This window comes from Coenobita brevimanus, chromosome 60, assembly GCF_032717465.1.
Source record: "Coenobita brevimanus isolate Jiangsu-jjx chromosome 60, ASM3271746v2, whole genome shotgun sequence".
Classification (NCBI taxonomy): Eukaryota; Metazoa; Arthropoda; class Malacostraca; order Decapoda; family Coenobitidae; genus Coenobita; species Coenobita brevimanus.
This window is the reverse complement of record NC_137013.1, coordinates 30108319-30128575: the sequence shown is the minus strand read 5'-3', so window position 1 is coordinate 30128575 and position 20257 is coordinate 30108319. Positions and strand designations below refer to the sequence as shown.

General features: G+C 40.3%; 1 protein-coding gene across 1 annotated transcript in view; it reads left to right on the top strand.

Annotated features, from left to right (window-relative positions):
• LOC145403200 (transmembrane channel-like protein 7) overlaps positions 1–20257 on the top strand; it is a 138133-nt gene that overhangs the window by 64607 nt on the left and 53269 nt on the right. Inside the window, exons 7-10 of the mRNA XM_080275014.1 lie at positions 2353–2504; positions 8124–8256; positions 9833–9924; positions 16690–16848. Of these exons, the coding sequence (XP_080131140.1) occupies positions 2353–2504; positions 8124–8256; positions 9833–9924; positions 16690–16848 (536 nt within the window). The remainder of the gene's footprint in view (positions 1–2352; positions 2505–8123; positions 8257–9832; positions 9925–16689; positions 16849–20257) is intronic.

Here is a 20257-nt window from a genome sequence, read left to right as displayed (position 1 = left end):
AATCTCATCTGTACTCCCATCCATTGTTGACAATTTAGCCATTTCTCCCCGTTCTTGACTCCCCTCCCTACCTTCCCTCCATTACCCTCTCCTCTCGCCTGCCCGGCCGTGCTACGCTAAGTAAATCTTCCCTGGAATTTTCCACTGATTTCATCCATTGAAATAAGCCCTATGCCCTATTCTTATACCAAATAATATATACCAAAAAGAAATAAAGTACGTGAGATTGCCATACACCTGGAATTGGCTAATTATCACCTGACAGCACCTCATGTGCACTCGTTCGCTAATTTTCGCTGTTCATTTCCCCTTGAAATATGCCGTATAATCTATTCTCGTACTAAAAATATATATAAGGAGGAAGGGAGAAGCCTAAGTGATATTTACATTCACCTGGAACTACGTAATTTATAATGTATTGTCTAGATTTCCTGCCAATCATTTCAATGCTATATATTAGCAGCTGTCAAGAGGCTGACGTTGGCAGTAATGCATTTCCCTAGGTAGGCCACCCCGGCCCACCCCTATCAGTTCACTGTCATCTTCCAAGGTGAAGGTACGTCTGTTTACTCTTGCTAACTTCCGCCGCTTTTTACCCCCATGCAAAGGGCCCTGTGACCTTTACCCCCTACTAAACCTCGTGTGGAAAGAGGTAAAGGGCTGACAATTGAAAGAGAGTGACTACGATCTTTCTGTTGGGTAAAACAGTGCAAGTGGAATTGTAAATAATGTGTAAACAGCACGTGAAAGTAATGAATGTAAATATAAGTGAACAGTGGAAAATAGTTTTATAAGTTACTTCGACAGTGCATAACAAAGTGTAAGTAAAATAGAAATGTAAATAATGTAAATAAAATAGAGAACGTAAACAGAAATGTAAATGAGTAGTATTAAAAGAATACGAGCATATATACTGGGAGTAATGAAAGTGAAAGTTTCACTCTAGCATGTATGAATACTATGAGTTATGAGAGTGAAGGTGAAAGTAACATTCACTCTCAATGTTAGTATAAAGGACGAGAAAGTGAATGCTACGTATTTTACTGAAAGAAATTGAATGCCTACAGTGACAATAAACTACTGTTACTGAAGGAAACTTATGGATAAAGACTGTAGATATATATAAGTGTTATATAGTAATAGAAATATAAACTGTGAGTGTTTTTATGAATAATAAATGACAACACCAGCGGCGAACTTGCACAAGTGGGAAGGTCATACGCCCTCGTAATTTTCATTGCTTTCACAGTGGTTTTTTTTTTGGAATATGGATTCCAAACTATTTGAGAATCATAGAATAGTGTTTCTAGTGATAATATCAGGCTGTGGTAATCATATTACGGGTTGTCGGGAAGTGTAAAGTGGAGACTTCGTTACCCAACTTCAGAGGTCTCCACAAGTCCTACGATACTCGACGAAGGCTCAACAAACACCCCTGGAGAAAGCTGAAGGTATGTGCCATAAGCATATTTGATTTTAATATTCTAGGACTAATAACTGATTTTTGGCAAATATTTTTAGAGAGTCTGTCGGAGAGCAAATATGCCCGCAGGTGCCGCAAGAAGCAAATCAAGCCCGCGGTTAAAGGGTTAAACAGAACCAAGCAAACTTTGGAAAGCTATGAAAATCATCATCATCATCATCATCATCATCATCATCTAATCCAGTGTTGCCCCATGAGGAGTGTAGGAGTCCAGGGCTAGGCAAGTTGGTCCTGACATTTAAGATGAGAATGACCAGCCTCACTCATCACTGAGTGGCATTATTATTATTTTCATACATTGATTCATTCATCATCCAATCCTACATTGCCCCATGAGGAGTGTAGGAGCCTGGGGCTAGGCAAGTTGGTCCTGACATTTAAAATGAGAGTGACCAGCCTCACTCATCTCTGAGTGGCATTGCTTGAGCAATAAACCTCAACCACCCCTTGGAAATAAACCTACACAGGCTCAATCTGATTAGAGTGCTGTAATTACTCACTAAACCCCCAGGTGCCAATATTTGGTTATATGGTTACCACCCAGCATAGTAAATGGTGTCCTGGTGTACAAGAAACCATTTGGCTTGTCACTTAGTGTAGAGTCGCCCACAGGCAAAAGGAAGAGGAAAGAATGAAGGAAAGAAAGATGGAAGAGAGAGTGTAAAGTCACCCATAGGCAGAAGAATGAGGAAAGAATGAAGGAAAGAAAGACAGAAGACAGTGGAAGGAAAGAAGAATGGAAGAGAGGAAGGTAGGGCAGACACCCGAGAGCAGCACTACATCGAGTGAGTGGATGGTGAGCGCCCCCACCTACCACATATTATTATTATTATTATTTTTTTAACGTATTTATTTATTTATTTTTTCAGTACTGTAACCTGATATTTGGCGGGTGGGACTACTGTATAGAGAACAACAAAGCTGCTGCCATTAAGAAGAAGGCCATCTACAATGAGCTCTGTAACCACTTGGAGACAGAGAGATATAATGAGGAGAAGGAGCAACGGACTAGAAAGGAGAGGTGAGAGACGCACACACACACACACGAACAGCCAGAGAGAGAGGACGTCCCAGGCATCGCTCCTAACCTTGAGTAGTTTCAGGAATTTTATCTGTCCTGTTTCCTAGGGTCTTTCTTTAAATTTAAAATAATGAAAGTTAGTAGACTACCAAAAATGTAAAGATTTGTTGGCAACAGTATACATGAATGTTTGTGGCTTATTCGGTAACAGCTGTTTAGGTACTTTACCGGTACGTTAAACATGGCCGAAAATGTAAACAATGAGGGAATGGAATTTCAAGGATTTGATGCTAATACTAATGTCATGGACCTGGTGAAAACATTAATTATGAGGATTAGTGAACTCGAAAAAAAGTAGAGAATCTAGTGATAAAGGATGTGTCAGGAAATACGGAAACCACCATACAGAGTCTAATCCAGTCCAACGAAACAGCCAATGAAGAGATTAGGAATTTGAAGAGGGAAAATGTTGAACTGAGGAGGAAACTTGAAGAGAGTACTAATAAAACGGAGAAGGTGAGTATTGTATTAGAAGAACACAAGGCAAAGTGGGCATACGTAGAAGAAGAACAGAAAGAAGTGGTCAGCTTAAGAGAGATCATCCAGGAAGAAAGGGAAATGAACAAGAAAGAAATGGAAGAAAATGTAGTGAAAATACTGAAGAAAAAAGAGAAAATAGTGAGAGAAACTGTAGAAAGGAACAGATGTGTGGTAGTATTTGGAAACAGGGAAGAGGAAGAAAAGGTTAGGTTCGCAAGACTCGAGAGAGACATGAACATGGTGAGAGGAATATTAGGCAAGATTGACCCCGAAGGAGACAAGTGGGTAAAAGAAATTGAGGAAGTAAGGAGGATAGGGCCTTATAAGAAAGGGGAAACAAGACCAATGAGAGTCAAGTTTACATCAGAAAGTGTAATAAATGAGATACTTAAAGTGACCTGGAAATTAAGCAAAGAGGCGGGGATGGAAAATATTATAATAAGAAAAGATCTGAATGAAGAAGAAAGAGAAGTTTTAAAATCATTAAAGGAAGAAGTAAAGGAAAAAAATGATAAGAGGACAGAGGAAGAACGTAATACTTTTTTTGGAGAGTATTGGATATGAAAGTAAGGAAATGGTATTTAAGGAAATAGAAGTGAAGGAAACTAGGGGGGATGGTTGTGAAAGATCAGAAGTTGAGGAAGTGGTACAGACAGAGAGTAGGAGAGAAGAGGGTATTAATAATGTCAAAAATAATTTGAAGGTGATATATACTAATGTTGATGGTTTCATATCGACAAGGATCGAAATTAATGATTTCTTGAGAGAACATGAACCTGATGTCATGTGCTTTGTAGAGACCAAATTAAGAGAAGATATTGATGTTCATTTGGGAGATGGTAAATACAAACTGTGGAGAAAAGACAGAAAAGAAAAAAAGGGAGGAGGAGTTATGATAGCAGTGAAGAACAACATAAATGTAGATACTGTGGAAATGGGAGAAGGCAGGGCTGAAGTGATATATATGAAATTAGAAACTGGAGAGAATGTTAAGAGAGATATGGCGGTAGTGTACTGTATGTTCCCCCAAAGACGAGAGCATGGAAGGATGACGAATACCATGAGATGTTGTCAGATATGGCTAGCTACTTGCAAAAAATAATTGAGAAAAGCAATAATATAATTTTGGTGGGTGACTTTAATTGTAAAGAGGTGAACTGGGAGGAATGGTACTCGGGAGGCAGCGAGGATTCGTGGGGTACTATGTTATTAAATATAATAATGAATAATGTGATGATGCAGTGGGTCAAAGAAGAGACACAGTTTCGAGGTGAGGACACACCAGCAAGGTTAGATTTACTCTTCACCAAAGAACCCGATGTAATAGAATCATTGGAATATCTCTGTCCTTTGGGAAAAAGTGATCACGTGGTCAATGAGTTCCAGATGTTAATAGGAAACGTCGAGCCAAGAGACGAGCTTCATAGACAGGGAAGATACAACTTTGGCAAAGCAAATTTTACAGGATTGAGTTACTTTTTTGAAAATGCAGATTGGAGAAAATTCAGAGAAACAAGAGAGATACAGAGGAAGTGGGATATCTTTCTAGACCTCTATAATTTGGGAGTGGAAAAATTTGTACCAAGAGTAAGAGGGAAAGAAAACAGGAAAAAGGAGTGGTTTAATAGAAGGTGTATGATAGCCAAATAAGAGAGAGATAAGGCGTGGAACAATTGGAGAAAGAGAGGTAACGACAGAACAAAGGAAGAATATAAAAGAACAAGAAACGAATACACAAGAATACGTAGGGAAGAAGAAAGGAATTTTGAAAAAGGTATAATTGACAAATGCAAGGATGAACCCAAACTGTTTTATAGATTTGTTAATGGCAAACTGAAACAAAAGGAAGGAATCACCAAGCTGAAAGTAGATGGAGAGGTCTTTAAGGATGCAGCAATGCAAGCAGAAATAATGAACAAACGTTTCCAGTCAGTTTTCACTAAAGAAAAGGAGCTTGTGGAATGGGAGGGAGTGATTAGAAATGTTCCGGTGATGAAAGATATAAAAGTAGAGGTGCAGGAAGTGTATAAATTACTGGAAACTCAAGATGTAAGGAAAGCCCCAGGACCTGATGGAATTTCTAATTGGGTACTGAAGGAATGCAGAGAACAACTGGCGGATAAAATTCACAGCTTAATTGTATGCTCACTGGAAGAGGGGAAAGTGCCAAAAGAATGGAAGAGGGCAAATGTGGTACCAATTTACAAGGGAGGAAACAGGGAAGAACCCCTGAATTATAGACCAGTGTCTCTAACCAGCATGGTTGCAAAATTGTGTGAGAGAATCCTGAAAGACAGATGGATAAAATATCTGGAAGAGATGAATATTTTGGCTGAATTTCAGTTTGGATTCAGAAGTGGAAGGTCATGTGTTTCAAACTTGTTGAGCTTTTACTCAAGAGCGATTGATGTGGTACAGGAGAGAGATGGTTGGGTGGATTGTGTGTACTTAGACTTAGAGAAGGCCTTTGACAAGGTACCTCATAAGAGACTAATGTGGAAACTAGAATATATAGGAGGACTAAAGGGGAAACTTCTGGAATGGATGAGAGACTTTTTGAGAGACAGACAAATGAGGACAGTAATAAAGGAAAAGATGTCTGGATGGAGGGAAGTAACAAGTGGAGTCCCTCAAGGCTCAGTGTTGGCACCAGTAATGTTCCTGATTTACGTAAATGATATGGTAGATGGAGTGAACAGTTATGCGAGTCTGTTTGCTGATGATGTAAAGATCTTGAGGAAGATAGAGGTTGAGGAGGATTGTAAAATACTGCAGGAGGATTTGGATAGGATACACAATTGGAGCCGGACGTGGGAAATGAAATTTAATGTAAAGAAATGTAAAATATTGGAAATGGGTAAAAGTACCAGGAGACCATCACTGAATTATTTTTTGGGTAATGAATTAATCACAAAAAAGAAAGAAGAGAAAGATTTGGGAGTGCTGGTCCAAGATAGTTTGTCACCAGAAAAGCACATTAACAAGATAGTTGGAGAGACTTATAAGCTCTTGACTAACATAAGAGTAGCATTTCATTATATGGATGAGGAAATGATGAAAAAATTGATAGTGGCCATGATCCGCCCCAGGTTAGAATATGCAGCGGTAGTGTGGTCCCCACACAAAAAGAAAGATATAAACAAGATTGAGAGAATACAAAGAAGAGCAACCAAGATGGTCCCCAGTCTGACAGACCTGTCATACAGAGAGAGGCTGGAAAAACTGGATTTGCCTTCGTTAGAGGAAAGGAGAAAGAGGGGAGACATGATTGCGGTGTTCAGGACCATGGTGGGAGTAGATAAAATTGACAAAGAAGATCTGTTTGTATGGGATAAGAGAGCAACAAGAGGACATGGAATGAAATTGAAAAAGTCAAGCTGCTTGAAGGATATCAAGAAATATAGCTTTCCTTACAGAAGTATAGACTTATGGAATAGCCTGGACAAAGAGATCGTTCAGTCTAAAAACTTAAATGAGTTTAAAGTTAATTTCGACTTATTGAGAAACAGCGACGGAAACCCACGAGCATAGTACATTCCGTGTATATCACAATTAGGTATATTCTTAAATATTTGGAACGACTTAGACAAAGAGGTGGTGCATGAGAAAAACATTCATGTGTGTAAAGGTAGACTTGATAAATGTGGATATGGAGACAGGACAACACAAGCATTGCTCAATTCCTGTATACTACAAATAGGTAAATACTAATAGGTAAATACAGAGTGATAAGGAAAAATTAGTATCTCAAAGACCTTGTGGTGTATATTGAGGAGAAGCTTTGTATTTGCAGAGGAATGCATATTCAGTTTGCCCTGTTGTGAGTAAGATCCTGTCGAGGTTTCTTTTAAACTTCTCTGCTGTAGTGCCATTAACAACATCCATGGGGAGTCATTTCCAGGTGGGGCATATAAGTGAGAAAGTTTCCATATATGCTGGTGTTGAATCTTTTTTATTCCAGCTTCCAGTCATGGATTCGTGTTGAATTCACGTTGAGACTTGAACATCATTCTATGGTCAAGATTGTCAGACCCAGTCAGTATTTTAAATACTTCAGTGAGCTGACCCTGTAGTCAATGAGCTTCTAATGAAAGCAGTCTTAGAGCCCTAATTTGATTCTGATAAATCTGTTTCCTGCTGGATGGAATATGTTTTGTAGCTCCAGCTTGAACACTTCAAGTGGACCTGTCTCTTTCCTAAGTGTTAGTGACCATAACTGCACAGAATACTCCAGAAATGGCTGTTATAAAGGGATTATAGAGTGTAAGAACAGTTTCTTTATTCCTACAACAAAATTGCCCCTGCGTGTAGCCTAGCACTTTCTGGGCCAGTTTTTCTGATCTGATGCACAGTTTAGAGAGAGAGAGAGAGAGAGAGAGAGAGAGAGAGAGAGAGAGACAGACAGACAGACAGAGATCAACAAGGCCCCCACCATGAAGAAGAGTGTCATTTATAACGAGTTCTGTAACCACCCAGAGATGGAGAGGTACAGTGATGGAAAAGAGCCACGTAGAATTACTAGCAGTTCACTTTTTTATACTCTGCATGTTGATATTTATCATACCCATATCTTTCATTTACTCTGTTCTTTAACAGACACTAGCAGTACTGCATGATAAGTGTACAAGTGTTGCCAGTGTGATGATGATGATGATGATGATGATGATGACAGTGACGACAGTGTTACCTGTGCTCACCATGTATAGTACAAACTCTCAAATCCAGAATGCTTGGGTTCAGAGGCCTTGATAAACAGAAAATTTTGGACTGTAGAATCCTAATGATAACAGACGAGATTATCATGTAATAAGTATCCTACAGTACCTTTAACAGTAGATACTATGAGCTATATGAATAATTTAGCATTTATGTGTCCACCAGAAAAAAATTTCTTCAGATATTTGTTGATTGTATAGGGACAGGTTATATCAACAACCTTCTGTTGCACAAAAAAAATAAATAAATAAATAAGTGGAGGTTGTAGGAAATCGGATTTTCTGTTGTGAGTAAGTACTATACAGTACTGTTTTCAGCCCCACCCAGGAATACTGTACTTACACAATTTTTAATTGTGTACAGGTGTCGTTTGTACCTGGTGCGCCTGCTGGTGATCCTGGTGGTAATTGCACTGATCTGTGTTTTCTTATACTCCATCTACTTTGCCACTATCTTCTCCTTTAACCAGATCAAGACACTGAGGAAGACAACAGAGGTAAGGCAGTTTTCATTAGTCTGCTGTATTCTGTTCACTTTAACACTCTCAGGCTTCTTGTGACTGAATTTCAGCAAAATAAAACTGTCTGGCATATGGAGTACAGTTCTAGAGTTGGCCAGGTGTGAGAGGGTTAAAGTTAACAGTACAGTAAGACCTCACTATAACGGACTAAATGGGGCTCGAACCACTCTGAAAAATGCGAAATTCCGATAAAAGCAACATCCAAACTTCACCCTGCTAAACCGGACTTTTTCCGATATATCAGTCATTAATCCGGATCGCATGAATGGTTCTTAAACTGTTTTGACTACCATTGCGGTACTGTACTGTGTTATAACTGCACAACATTAATCTGTCTATCTATCTATCTATTGCCAGATGCGATAATCCCGTAAGGGGTGGCCATTTGACTGTGAATTATTTGTTTTACGGGGAGGGGCGCTAACCCTCCACCAACCCACTTGCCAACACGTAGGGGGCACGTATGGTTTGGTTATATGGATACCCCCCAGTGTTGTAAATGGTTTCTTGGCTTACAGGAAACCATTTGGCTTGTCACTCAATGTAAAGCCACCTGTAAAGGAAAGAAAAGCAATAAGAATTGACAGGAAAGATGGGAGAAAAAAATCATATACACTATATAATAATACTGTACTGTACACTGGTAAACATGTCTTTTATTTACCTTATTGTAGTGAGCATAACTGAAGTGGTCAGGCAGTCCGGACTGCTTCTGGCTTTATCAGACTTTTTCCGATATATAGGAATTTCATCTGGTACCTCCTCGAGTCCGAAAAAAACTAATTCCAGTTTATTGAAGTCCGTTACATTGAGGTTTTACTGTATTAATACTACAATCATATTATGCACTTTTAGCTGCAGTATATGGAATCATCTGGCATTAGCTGGAATAAATTCTAGTTACCTGGATTAGGATACAGGAGTGGGATATGGAACTGGCTTTATGAAAAAAGAAATACATTGAGATGGTATGGACATATACAGTGAGTACACATACACACAGTGCCAAAGAGTCTTTGAAAGGACACAGGGTAATGTTGATAGAGACAGGCCTAATGTGATATGGAAGAAGAGAGGGGAGTAATATATTGGCGAGAGAGAAGGAAGAGGATAAGGAATGTTGGAGAAAATGAGTGTGATACATGCATATGAGGATCAAGTTTCTTGGAGGTGATTCTTTGTGATCCCCTGTTGGGAGGTTCCCAAGAGGGAGTAAGGTGTCAGCGATGGTGATGGTACTGTAGTTATGATGATTTGTCATGATCATTCATGGGAAAGTTAACTTGCCAAAAAAATGCCAGCTCTCCATCTTGAAAGCTGAGCTTTAACAGAATATTGTGAGTTAGTTCAAGGGTTTGAATGATATTTAAATGATTGTGTGGTCCATTTCAGTGAATGTGCAGTGTGATAGTTCTACTTTGGTGTTTTTCTTTGTGTCTGAACTTACTTCACACGTCTGGATTCTGCCTCATCCGCATCTCTTTTGTGGTAATTAGAATTAAGATGATGATGACAGTATTACTGTAAATATTGATATGTGTACTTACAGAAGAGTGAAGAGGAGGAACTAATGATCCTGCTGTATGAGTATCTTCCCTCGGTTGTCATCATCACTTTCAACATCATCATGCCCTTCTTGTTAAGGTCAGGACTAACATATATATCATCATAATGGTATCAAGATTCTTATTTAGTGATAGTGTAGTCATAGTGTAGTTTAATTCTTAGGGTGGGAACATGGAATGTGAGAGGAGTGAATGATGAAGTGAAAGAGAGAGAGATTGTTCAGGTGCTTGAGGATGCAAAAGTGGATATATGTGGATTGACTGAAACTAAATGGAAAGGTGAAAGGGTGAGAGAATGGGAATATGGTGTAGGTATATGTGCGGGAGTCAGTGAGAATGAGAGGGCAAGAGAGGGAGTATGTCTGATGATAAGCAAGAAGTGGAAGGAGAATATAAGAGAGTATGGAACAGTGGGTGCAAGGATTGTATGGGTGAGGATGAAAGTAGGTATACAAGCATGGGCAATTGTATGTGTGTATGCTCCAACAGAGGATCGAGTGGCAAGAGTGAAAGATGAGTTTTGGGCGAGAGTAGAAGCATGTATGGACAAGTTTGAGAGGAGCGAGAGAGTGCTGTTGATTGGAGACATGAATGGCAAAGTTGGGAATGTACGAGTGGATGGAGTGGTTGGTCAGTGGGGTGTGCCAGCTGAAGTAGATGGGAATGGTAGTGCTTTGGTGGACATCTGTGCTTGTAAGGGGTTGGCAATAGCCAACACCTACTTTCGTCATAAGATGATCCACCGGTATACATGGAGAGTAATGAGGAGGATGGATGGTGAACTTGTTGAACGAAAGGCAATGATAGACTACGTGTGTGTGGATGAGCGAATGAGAAGACAAGTGTTGGATGCAAGAGTGTGGAGAGGGTGGGGGAATGAAGTCTCGGACCATCACTTAGTGATGGCCAAGGTAAAGATGCAAAGAAAGTGGTTGAGGAGGCGAAGGGGAAGACAGGAGGAAGCAGTTCCTGTGAGAAGAGTGGAGAAATTGCAAGATAGTGAGAAAATGACAGAGTATAAGAGCATAGTGGAAGAAAGATTGGGAAGGTATGAGCTAGAGCAGATGGAAGGGGTGGAAGACGTATGTAAGATATTCACGGAAGAGATAGGCGCAGCGTGTGAGGCGGTTTGTGGAGTGAGGAGGAGATGCAAGGGTGTGCAAGGGACAGCATGGTGGAATGATGAGGTGAAATGAGCTGTGGAACAAAAGAAGAAGGCATATGATGAATGGTTGGCGAGTAGAGGTAGGGGAGAAGATGAGAGAGAGAAGAGAGAGGTATATGTAAGCAGGAGAAGGGAGGTTAAGAGACTGGTGAAGGAGAGTAAGAAGAAAGTGGATGAAGAGTTTGGGAGGAATCTGAGTGTGAAATGGAGGGAGAGTAAGAAATTGTTTTGGAAGGAGGTAAAGAAAGTAAGGCAGTGTGAAAGGGGAAGTAATAGGCGAGTGAAAGATAGGAAAGATTGTTGGTGGAGAAGAGAGAGAAATTGAGGAGATGGAAGGAGCACTTTGAGGATTTGTTGAATGTAGAGAGTGAGAGCAGTGTGAGTATAAGTGGTTGGGGAATGGCTGGGAGAAGAAGAGATGAGAGGAGAGAGGGAGAGATCAGTAGGGCGGAAGTAGTGGAAGCGATGAAGAAGATTAAGCTGGGAAAGGCCCCAGGAATTGATGGAGTGTGTGGTGAAATGCTTAGGTATGGGGGTGAGATTGTTGTAGAGTGGATATGGAAGTTGTGTAGATTGGCTTGGGAAGAGGGAAGGGTTCCAGAAATCAGGTATAATTGTTCCTTTGTACAAAGGAAAAGGGGAGAGAGAAATATGTGGTAACCATAGGGGTATTTGCCTTCTTAGTGTGACTGGTAAAATATATGGTAGAATACTCATTGATAGGGTTAGGCATATGACAGAGGAGCTAGTTGGAGAAGAACAAGGGGGATTTAGGAAGGGAAAAGGGTGTGTAGATCAGATATTTGTTCTAAGATGTTTAGTGGAGAAGTATCTAGAGAAGGGAAGGAAAGTGTATGCTGCCTTCATGGACTTGGAGAAAGCTTATGACAGAATAGATAGGCAAGGTATGTGGAAGGTATTAAGAATATATGGAGTGGAGGGGAAATTGTTGAGTGCTGTGAAGAGTATGTACGAGGGAGCTAGGGCTACGGTGCGAGTGGATGGTGAGCTGAGTGAGTTCTTTGATCTCAGTGTGGGACTGAAACAGGGGTGTGTGATGTCTCCATGGCTGTTTAATATATATATGGATGGGGTTGTAAAGGAGGTGCAAGGTAGGGCAGTGGATGTGGGGGTGGCCCTAATGAATGAGGGTGAGATTTGGAAGCTTCCTGTGTTGCTATTTGCTGATGATACAGTATTGTTGAGTGAAGATGAATGGGAGTTGCAAGGTTTGGTGAATGAATTTGGGACAGTGTGTAGGAGGAGGAAGCTGAAAGTTAATGTAAACAAAAGTAAAGTTATGGTGTTTGAGAGGAATGAAGTCACAGAGTGTGCAGTGAGGTTGGATGGTGAGGATATGGAGAATGTGAGTGCATTCAAGTACTTGGGTAGTGTGATGAGTAAGGATGGAACTTTGGGGGATGAAGTACGTGAAAGGGTACAGCAGGGAAGGAAGGTTGTTGGTACACTGAAAGCAGTGATGAGAAATAGGGAGGTGAGTATGGAAGTTAAGAAGTCACTGCATGATGGCATTGTGATCCCTACCCTGACGTATGGAAGCGAGGCGTGGACCTTGCAAGAGGGGAACAAGTCAAGAATGAGAGCAGTGGAAATGAGTTACTTGAGAGGAGCATGTGGAGTGACGTGGAGGGACAGGTTGACGAATGAAGAAGTGAAGGAATGTTGTGGGGTAGATGTGGATGTGGTTGAGAAGATTAGGAGAAATACACTGAGGTGGTTTGGACATGTGGAGAGAATGGAGAATGAAAGACTGACTAAGAGGGTGTATGTAGGTGAGGTGGAGGGAGGGAGAGGGAGGGGTAGACCGAAGATGAAGTGGAGGGATGGAGTTGAGAGGTATATGAGGGAGGGGGGGGTGAGTTGGGGGGAGGGTAGTCAAATGGTGGGTGACAGAGTGACTTGGAGGCGTTTTGTCTGTGGCCACCCTTTGCGGGATTAAGGCGTCGGGCTATAGATAGATAGATAGATAGTAGTTTAATTGCTCATTGTGCATAGTGAACAAGGTCTTTGTTCTGTTGTTTATAATTTTGTGGTGTCTGAGAGTGACATGGATTGAAATTATACTGTACAGTAACCTCTCAAATAATGCGAGGGTTATGTTCCTGGAGAGGTCGCGTAATCTAAAAACGTGTTATTTAAACATAATTTTCCCATAGGAAACAATAGATAGATAGTAGTTTAATTGCTCATTGTGCATAGTGAACAAGGTCTTTGTTCTGTTGTTTATAATTTTGTGGTGTCTGAGAGTGACATGGATTGAAATTATACTGTACAGTAACTTCTCAAATAATGCGAGGGTTATGTTCCTGGAGAGGTCGCGTAATCTAAAAACGTGTTATTTAAACATAATTTTCCCATAGGAAACAATGGTAATATTGGGGGTTACGTTCCTGGACTCTAGAAAAGTCTACCCATTTGGGTAGACTCAAAACTTAAAAGCAACAATATTAATTTGAAAGAAAATCCACATAAAAAACAAAAACAGTACATTTGGCGAGAAGTAAACAACATCTGAGCCCTAGGTGAGCCGAAGCGTTGTTTACTTCCCCAAGTACATACAGTACAGTTCTGTTTTCATTTTTTACGTAGATTTTCTGTCAGTTTTGCTTCTTTCATGGCATTGTGAAAGTTCCTCAACATTATGAATGCATTAGTAGGTCATAGAAACAATGCGGCAAAAGCAACGTTTTCATTACGGGAAGCAGGTCACAAACAATAACAACACACAGCATCATTTCATCTACACATCACTCGTTGTCTGCTGCTGTCCCTCCTCACCCCGCTCCCCCACCTCCCACCACTCCCCCTCCTCGCTCTGCTGTCCTGATATGTAAAGACTTAATTTACCATAATGAAACAGATACAATATATATATATATATATATATATATATTTTACTGAATAAATTAAACCTTGTGGTAGGTGGGGGCACTCACCATCCACTCATTCGATGTAGTGCTGCTCTCGGGTGTCTGCCCTTTCCTCTCCATCCTTCTTTCCTTCCATTTTCTTCTGTCTTTCTTTCCTTCATTCTTTCCTTGTCCTTCTGCCTACGGGTGACTTTACACTCCCGCTTCTGTCTTTCTTTCCTTCATTCTTTCCACTTCCTTCAGCCTGTGGGTGACTCTACACTGAGTGACAAGCCAAATGGTTTCCTGTGCATCAGGAAACCATTTACTACACTGGGTGGTAACCATATAACCAAATTTTGGCGCCAGGTGGTTTAGTAGGTAATTATTGCGCTCCAGTCAGATTGAGCCGGTGAAGGTTTATATTCAAGGGATGGTTGGGGTTGATTGCTCATGTAATGCCACCCAGGGATGAGTGAGGCTGGTCACTCTCATCTTAAATGTCGGGACCAACTGCCTCGCCCCGGGCTCCTACACTCCTCATGGGGCAATGCAGGATTGGATGATGATGACGATGATGATAAATTAAACCGTCCCCGAGACGGTCTATCAGCTCGGGACTGTCCAAGGCGCGTGCAGCTAATTTGAAAACATCACGTAAGTGTGAAGTCACGTTAAATCAATAAACCCTAGTTAGTTACACATATCTCCTTAGATATTTGCTTGTGTTAAAATGAAAACGCGCTGTTTAAACTCGCGTTAGTTGAGAGGTTACTGTATATAGATAAGGGAAAAGTGGTTGTTGTTGAGAAAAAGGTGACTCTTCTAGTGTGACAAACTGTTGAGCAGAAAGGGATTAATTTGGCAAGGGAGTTTATGTACTAATGTGCAGTAACAGAATAGGAAGGTAATTATGTAAGGGAAATTGGGAGTAATGCTATTCAAGGAAGAAAGATCACAGGTGCAATGAAGATCTTGCTGAGAAACAGGGATCTGAGTATGAAGGTTTTGAGAGGATAGCATGGAGGTGTTAGTGCCGACATAAACTTGTGGATGTGAAACTTTGGTGTAGCATGAAAATGAAAAGTTGATTGGCCAGTGTCAAAGACATTCCTTACTCTTAAGTAGCAATGTCTTAATAATCTTTTAAAGTATAAAGGTATAGTACAGTAATTATTCTATAGCCTTTTTAAATGAAAATAAAAATAAAAAGCTAAAGGAATAGTGATATTTGTGTAGTTTCATATGTTTGACCATATTTCTATAAAGTACCAGCATTAGTAATGCAGATATTCCTTTCATGTTAGCTAAACAAAACTAGATTTGCAGGTAACTACCAAATTTAGCACTAAACTCCCTCAGGGTCCAAGAAAGGCAGCAATAATTAAGTTATGTGTATCAGTGTTTTTAAAAAAATATACAGTATAATGAAGATTAATAGAAAAAAGAAACAATAGAGATTGATTTCTAATTAGAATTTAACTGCAGCTGCTTACAGCTCATGTACCATAGAAAGTGGCCTAGACATAAAGCTTAAGTCATGCCATTGATGGAACGCCGCTAGTGTGCTGCATGTTTGTGTGTGTGGTAAGTTTGCTGCCCTACTTGCTGGTTCATCCTTATCTGGTGCAGTGCTTTGACAGAAGACTACTGTCTAGATACAGTTTTTGTGTTGAGTTACATTCTCACCACAGTGATATTTAATGTTATGTTGTAAACATTCTGTATGTTTTAGTTTAAGCATTGTACCATTAGGACAGTGAACAGAATATGAAATACTGTACAGCCATATTTTTGGAAAATAATCATCATTCCAGCCCAGCCATAGTTTGCACCTAAAAAGGTGAAGAAGTAAGTGCTAGAAGGCTTATAAGAGTCTAGGGTCATTGAGTAAATCCATCCATCTGTCAATCATCCAATCCCATGTTGCCCCATGAGGAGCATAGGAGCCTGAGGCTAGGCAAATTGGTCCTGACATTTAAGATGAGAGTGACCAGCCTCACTCATCCATGAGTGGCCTTACGTGAGCAATAAACTCCAACCACCCCTTGGAGATAAACCTTCAAGGCTCAATCCAGTTGGAGCGCCTTAATTACAGACTGAACCACCAGGTGTCATAATTTGGTTATATGGTTACCACCCAGTGTAGTCAATTGTTTCCTGGTGTACAGGAAACCATTTGGCATGTCACTCAGTGTGGAGTCACCCATAGGTAGAAAGAAGAGGAAAGAGTGAAGGAAAGAAGGACAGAAGTGTAAAGTCACCTATAGGCAGAAAGAAGAGAAAAGAGTGAAGGGAAGAAAGACAGAAGAGGAAGGAAGGAAGAGAGGAAAGGGCAGACACCCAAAGCAGCACTTACATCGAGTGAGTGGATGGTGAGTGTTCCCACCTACCATCTATTGAAACAAAAACTTATTTTTCATTACTCAACCAATTTCAATACAGTTCCAATTATTAGGTAATTTTTCCCCTCTGATACAGATACTGATATAAATCAGCTTTTGATTGTGCATATACACCACCGTTTGATACTCAGCTTGAGACTGGAGGTTTTTTGATCATGTAATACCATCATGGAAAGTAGGCTGGTCATTTACCCTTTAATATACTGGACTGTGGTAGACCTGGGCCTCTACACCTCGAAGGGGGTAGTAATGGGATTGTTACTTTTTTTTTTTTTTCCAGAATGCTGGTGGAACGACCAATACACCCCAGTTTGATTGTTTCTTATCTGATTATAGGTTGCTGGTGGAACTGAAGCTCTACACTCCCATCATCTTGGTGCTTACATTGTCTTATTTTATCACAGGATGCTGGTAGAACTGCAGCACTATACACCTAATTGCATCCTGGTGTTTACACTGGTACCGACAGTGTTCCTGCGCCTGACCTCACTGGTGGTGGTTCTCTTCTCTGTCTACCACCACATCAGCCAATGCCCAGCCCCAGATCCAGGCGGTTGCATAGAGTGAGTACAATAATGTTCAGCAGAATCGCAAATTTAATGTGGTTATATTCTGACGGCTTGATTTTCGATGGTGCATTAAATATCTACCAGCTTGCAATTTATGACCACAGACTCACATTTTTTGATGAGTCAGAGTGGGCCATGGCTGGTTGCAAGGCACACCATTTTTTTTTTTTTTTCCCGCGGGCTTGATTTGCTTTTTCTTGCAGCACCTGTGGGCATATTTGCGCTCTGACAGACTCTCTAAAAATATTTGCCAAAAATCAGTTATTAGTCCTAGAACATTAAAATCACATATGCTTATGGCACATACCTTCAGCTTTCTTCTGGGGTGTTTGTTGAGCCTTTGTCGAGTACCATAGGACTTGTGGAGACCTCTGAAGTTGGGTAACGAAGTCTCCACTTTACACTTTCTGACAACCCGTAATATGATTACCACAGCCTGATATTATCACTAGAAACACTATTCTATGATTCTCAAATAGTTTGGAATCCATATTCCAAAAAAAAAAACCACTGTGAAAGCAATGAAAATTACGAGGGCGTATGACCTTCCCACTTGTGCAAGTTTGCCGCTGGTGTTGTCATTTATTATTCATAAAAACACTCACAGTTTATATTTCTATTACTATATAACACTTATATATATCTACAATCTTTATCCATAAATTTCCTTCAGTAATAGTAGTTTATTGTCACTGTAGGCATTCAAAATATTTCAGTAAAATACGTAGCATTCACTTTCTTGTCCTGTATACTAGCATTGAGAGTGAATGTCACTTTCACCTTCACTCTTATAACTCATAGTATTCATACATGCTAGAGTGAAACTTTCACTTTCATTACTCCTAGTATATATACTCGTATTCATATAATACTACTCATTTACATTTCTATTTACGTTCTCTATTTTATTTACATTATTTACATTTCTGTTTTACTTACATTGTGTTATGCACTGTCACTGGAAGTAACTATAAAACTATTTTCCACTGTTCACTTATATTTACATTCATTACTTTCACTTGCTGTTTACACATTATTTACAATTCCACTTGCACTGTTTTACTCAACAGAAAGATTGTAGTCACTCTCTTTCAATTGTCAGCCCTTTACCTCTTTCCACACGTGGTTTAGTAGGGGGTAAAGGTCACAGGGCCCTTTGCATGGGGGTAAAAAGCGGCAGAAGTTAGCAGGAGCAAACAGACGTACCTTCACCTTGGAAGATGACAGTGAACTGATAGGGATGGGCAGGGGTGGCCTACCTAGGGAAATGCATTACTGCCAACATCAGCCTCTTGACAGCTGCTAATATATAACAGTGAAATGATTGGCAGGAAATCTAGACAATACATTATAAATTAGGTAGTTCCAGGTGAATGTAAATATCACTTAGGCTTCTCCCTTCCCTCCTTATATATGTTTTTAGTACGAGAATAGATTATACGGCATATTTCAAGGGGAAATAAACAGCGAAAATTAGCGAACGAGTGCACGTGAGGTGTTGTCAGATGATAATTAGCCAATTCCAGGTGTATGGCACTCTCACTTACCTTATTTCTTTTTGGTATATATTATTTGGTATAAGAATAGAGAATAGGGCTTATTTCAATGGATGAAATCAGTGGAAAATTCCAGGGAAGATTTACTTAGCGTAGCATGGCCGGGCAGGTGAGAGGAGAGGGTAATGGAGGGAAGGTAGGGAGGGGAGTCAAGAATGGGGAGAAATGGCTAAATTGTCAACAATGGATGGGAGTACAGATGAGATTAGGAGTGCTGACTAGTGTTGGACATTGGCAGTACTGATAGATGATACAAGCTACCACTTGAAAGCCCGGGCAAATTCAAAATAACACAGAATTGCAAAAGTGACGCCCCGCAGTTTGATCCCTTGCTCCCAAGCGTCACAAAAGTGACGCCCCGCGGTTAAGGGGTTAAGCCATTTTGAAACACTTACTGTGCCATCTTTTACTTCATGCCATGTGGTTTCAAACAAATCCACATATCATCCATTGTCCAGTGTGTGGGTCACGAGTTTAAACGATACATTCATGCCCTAGTTATGGCAAATGTGAACATTTCCAGTTGTGTGGGTCAAGATAGTACTGCTGGGGACTTGCTTGAGTGTCCAGGGCCTTCAAAACCTGTGGGGGAAAATAAAAAAGTGTAGGACAGAAGTATACCAAGTACAGTTAAATAGAGAAAGCAAAGATTGTAGAATACCTGGAAAAGGGAAAGTCATCTGGTGAAATAAAATGATTAACTGATGCGCTTGAGAGCACAATCAGAACACCGAAACAGATAAAGGTGCAAGTGAAGCAACTAGTGAGCATTACAAAGAAGTATTTTAGAACAATTAAGAAAATGAGCAGTGATGCAGGAAGGTTTTGGCAAATAATTATTGCCATTAAGATGGTTTATTTAACATGGTGGGTTACCCAGAGCTCTAAGGAATATGTTAGCATTTCAGGTCCTCAACTGTGAACCAAGGCTGTTAAGATTTTTTGATGCTGTATGCAAGAAAAAAAAAATCAGTCTTCCTCACCATTAAGGCATCTCCTGGCTGGCTTGCAAATTATAAGTGTTGTGAAGTGAAACATTCAATTTATCAAGGTGAAATTGGTTCTGCTAATCATGCCGATGTGGATGCATTTCCACAAAGTACAAAAATAATAGTGGAGGATGGTGGCTGCTCATATGAACAAGTGTACAGCTGCAGTGAGATGAGATTTTATTGCAAAAAGTCCCCAACATGCACTTAAGTGCCGAAAAACCAAGAAACAGGCAAAAAGTGTGAAATTGTCCAGGGATAGGTTCAGTGTGTCATTTACACACAGTGCAACCGGTAGCCACAAAATGAAGCTATTTGTGATCCAAAAGTTCAAAAGGACAAGACCATGTAAGAATATGGACATGAAGAAACATAATGTGTATTGAGAAATGACCAAAAAAGATATATGGATGAAAAGCCGTCTCATGAATGGTTTGACAAGCTATCTGTACCAAATGCAAACCATCGCTGCAAGTGTCACATTAGTAAAGTTATTTTATTTATTGATAATGCATCAGGCTGTGCACTTTATTGAACATTGCCACCCAGATGTCCAAGTTTGTTTTTTGTCACCTAATACCACCTCAGTGATCCAACCATTTGAAAAGGAGGTCATTGCAGATGTCAAGTTGCTCTTCTGCAAAACAGTCCACAATTGTTTGTCGCAAGAAACTGACAGCCAGAAAGAATTGCAAGAAATTGCTGAGGAGAGTGACAATGAGAGTGAGGGGCAGCCCTCTGCTCCAGGTCCATGGACTGCCCCAAGCCTGTCTGCCGCTCCTGTAAGAACTGTGCAGCTGTTTTGGAGGGCTTTCAACACTGACAGTGCTATTGATGCTATGGATGATGCATGAGAAG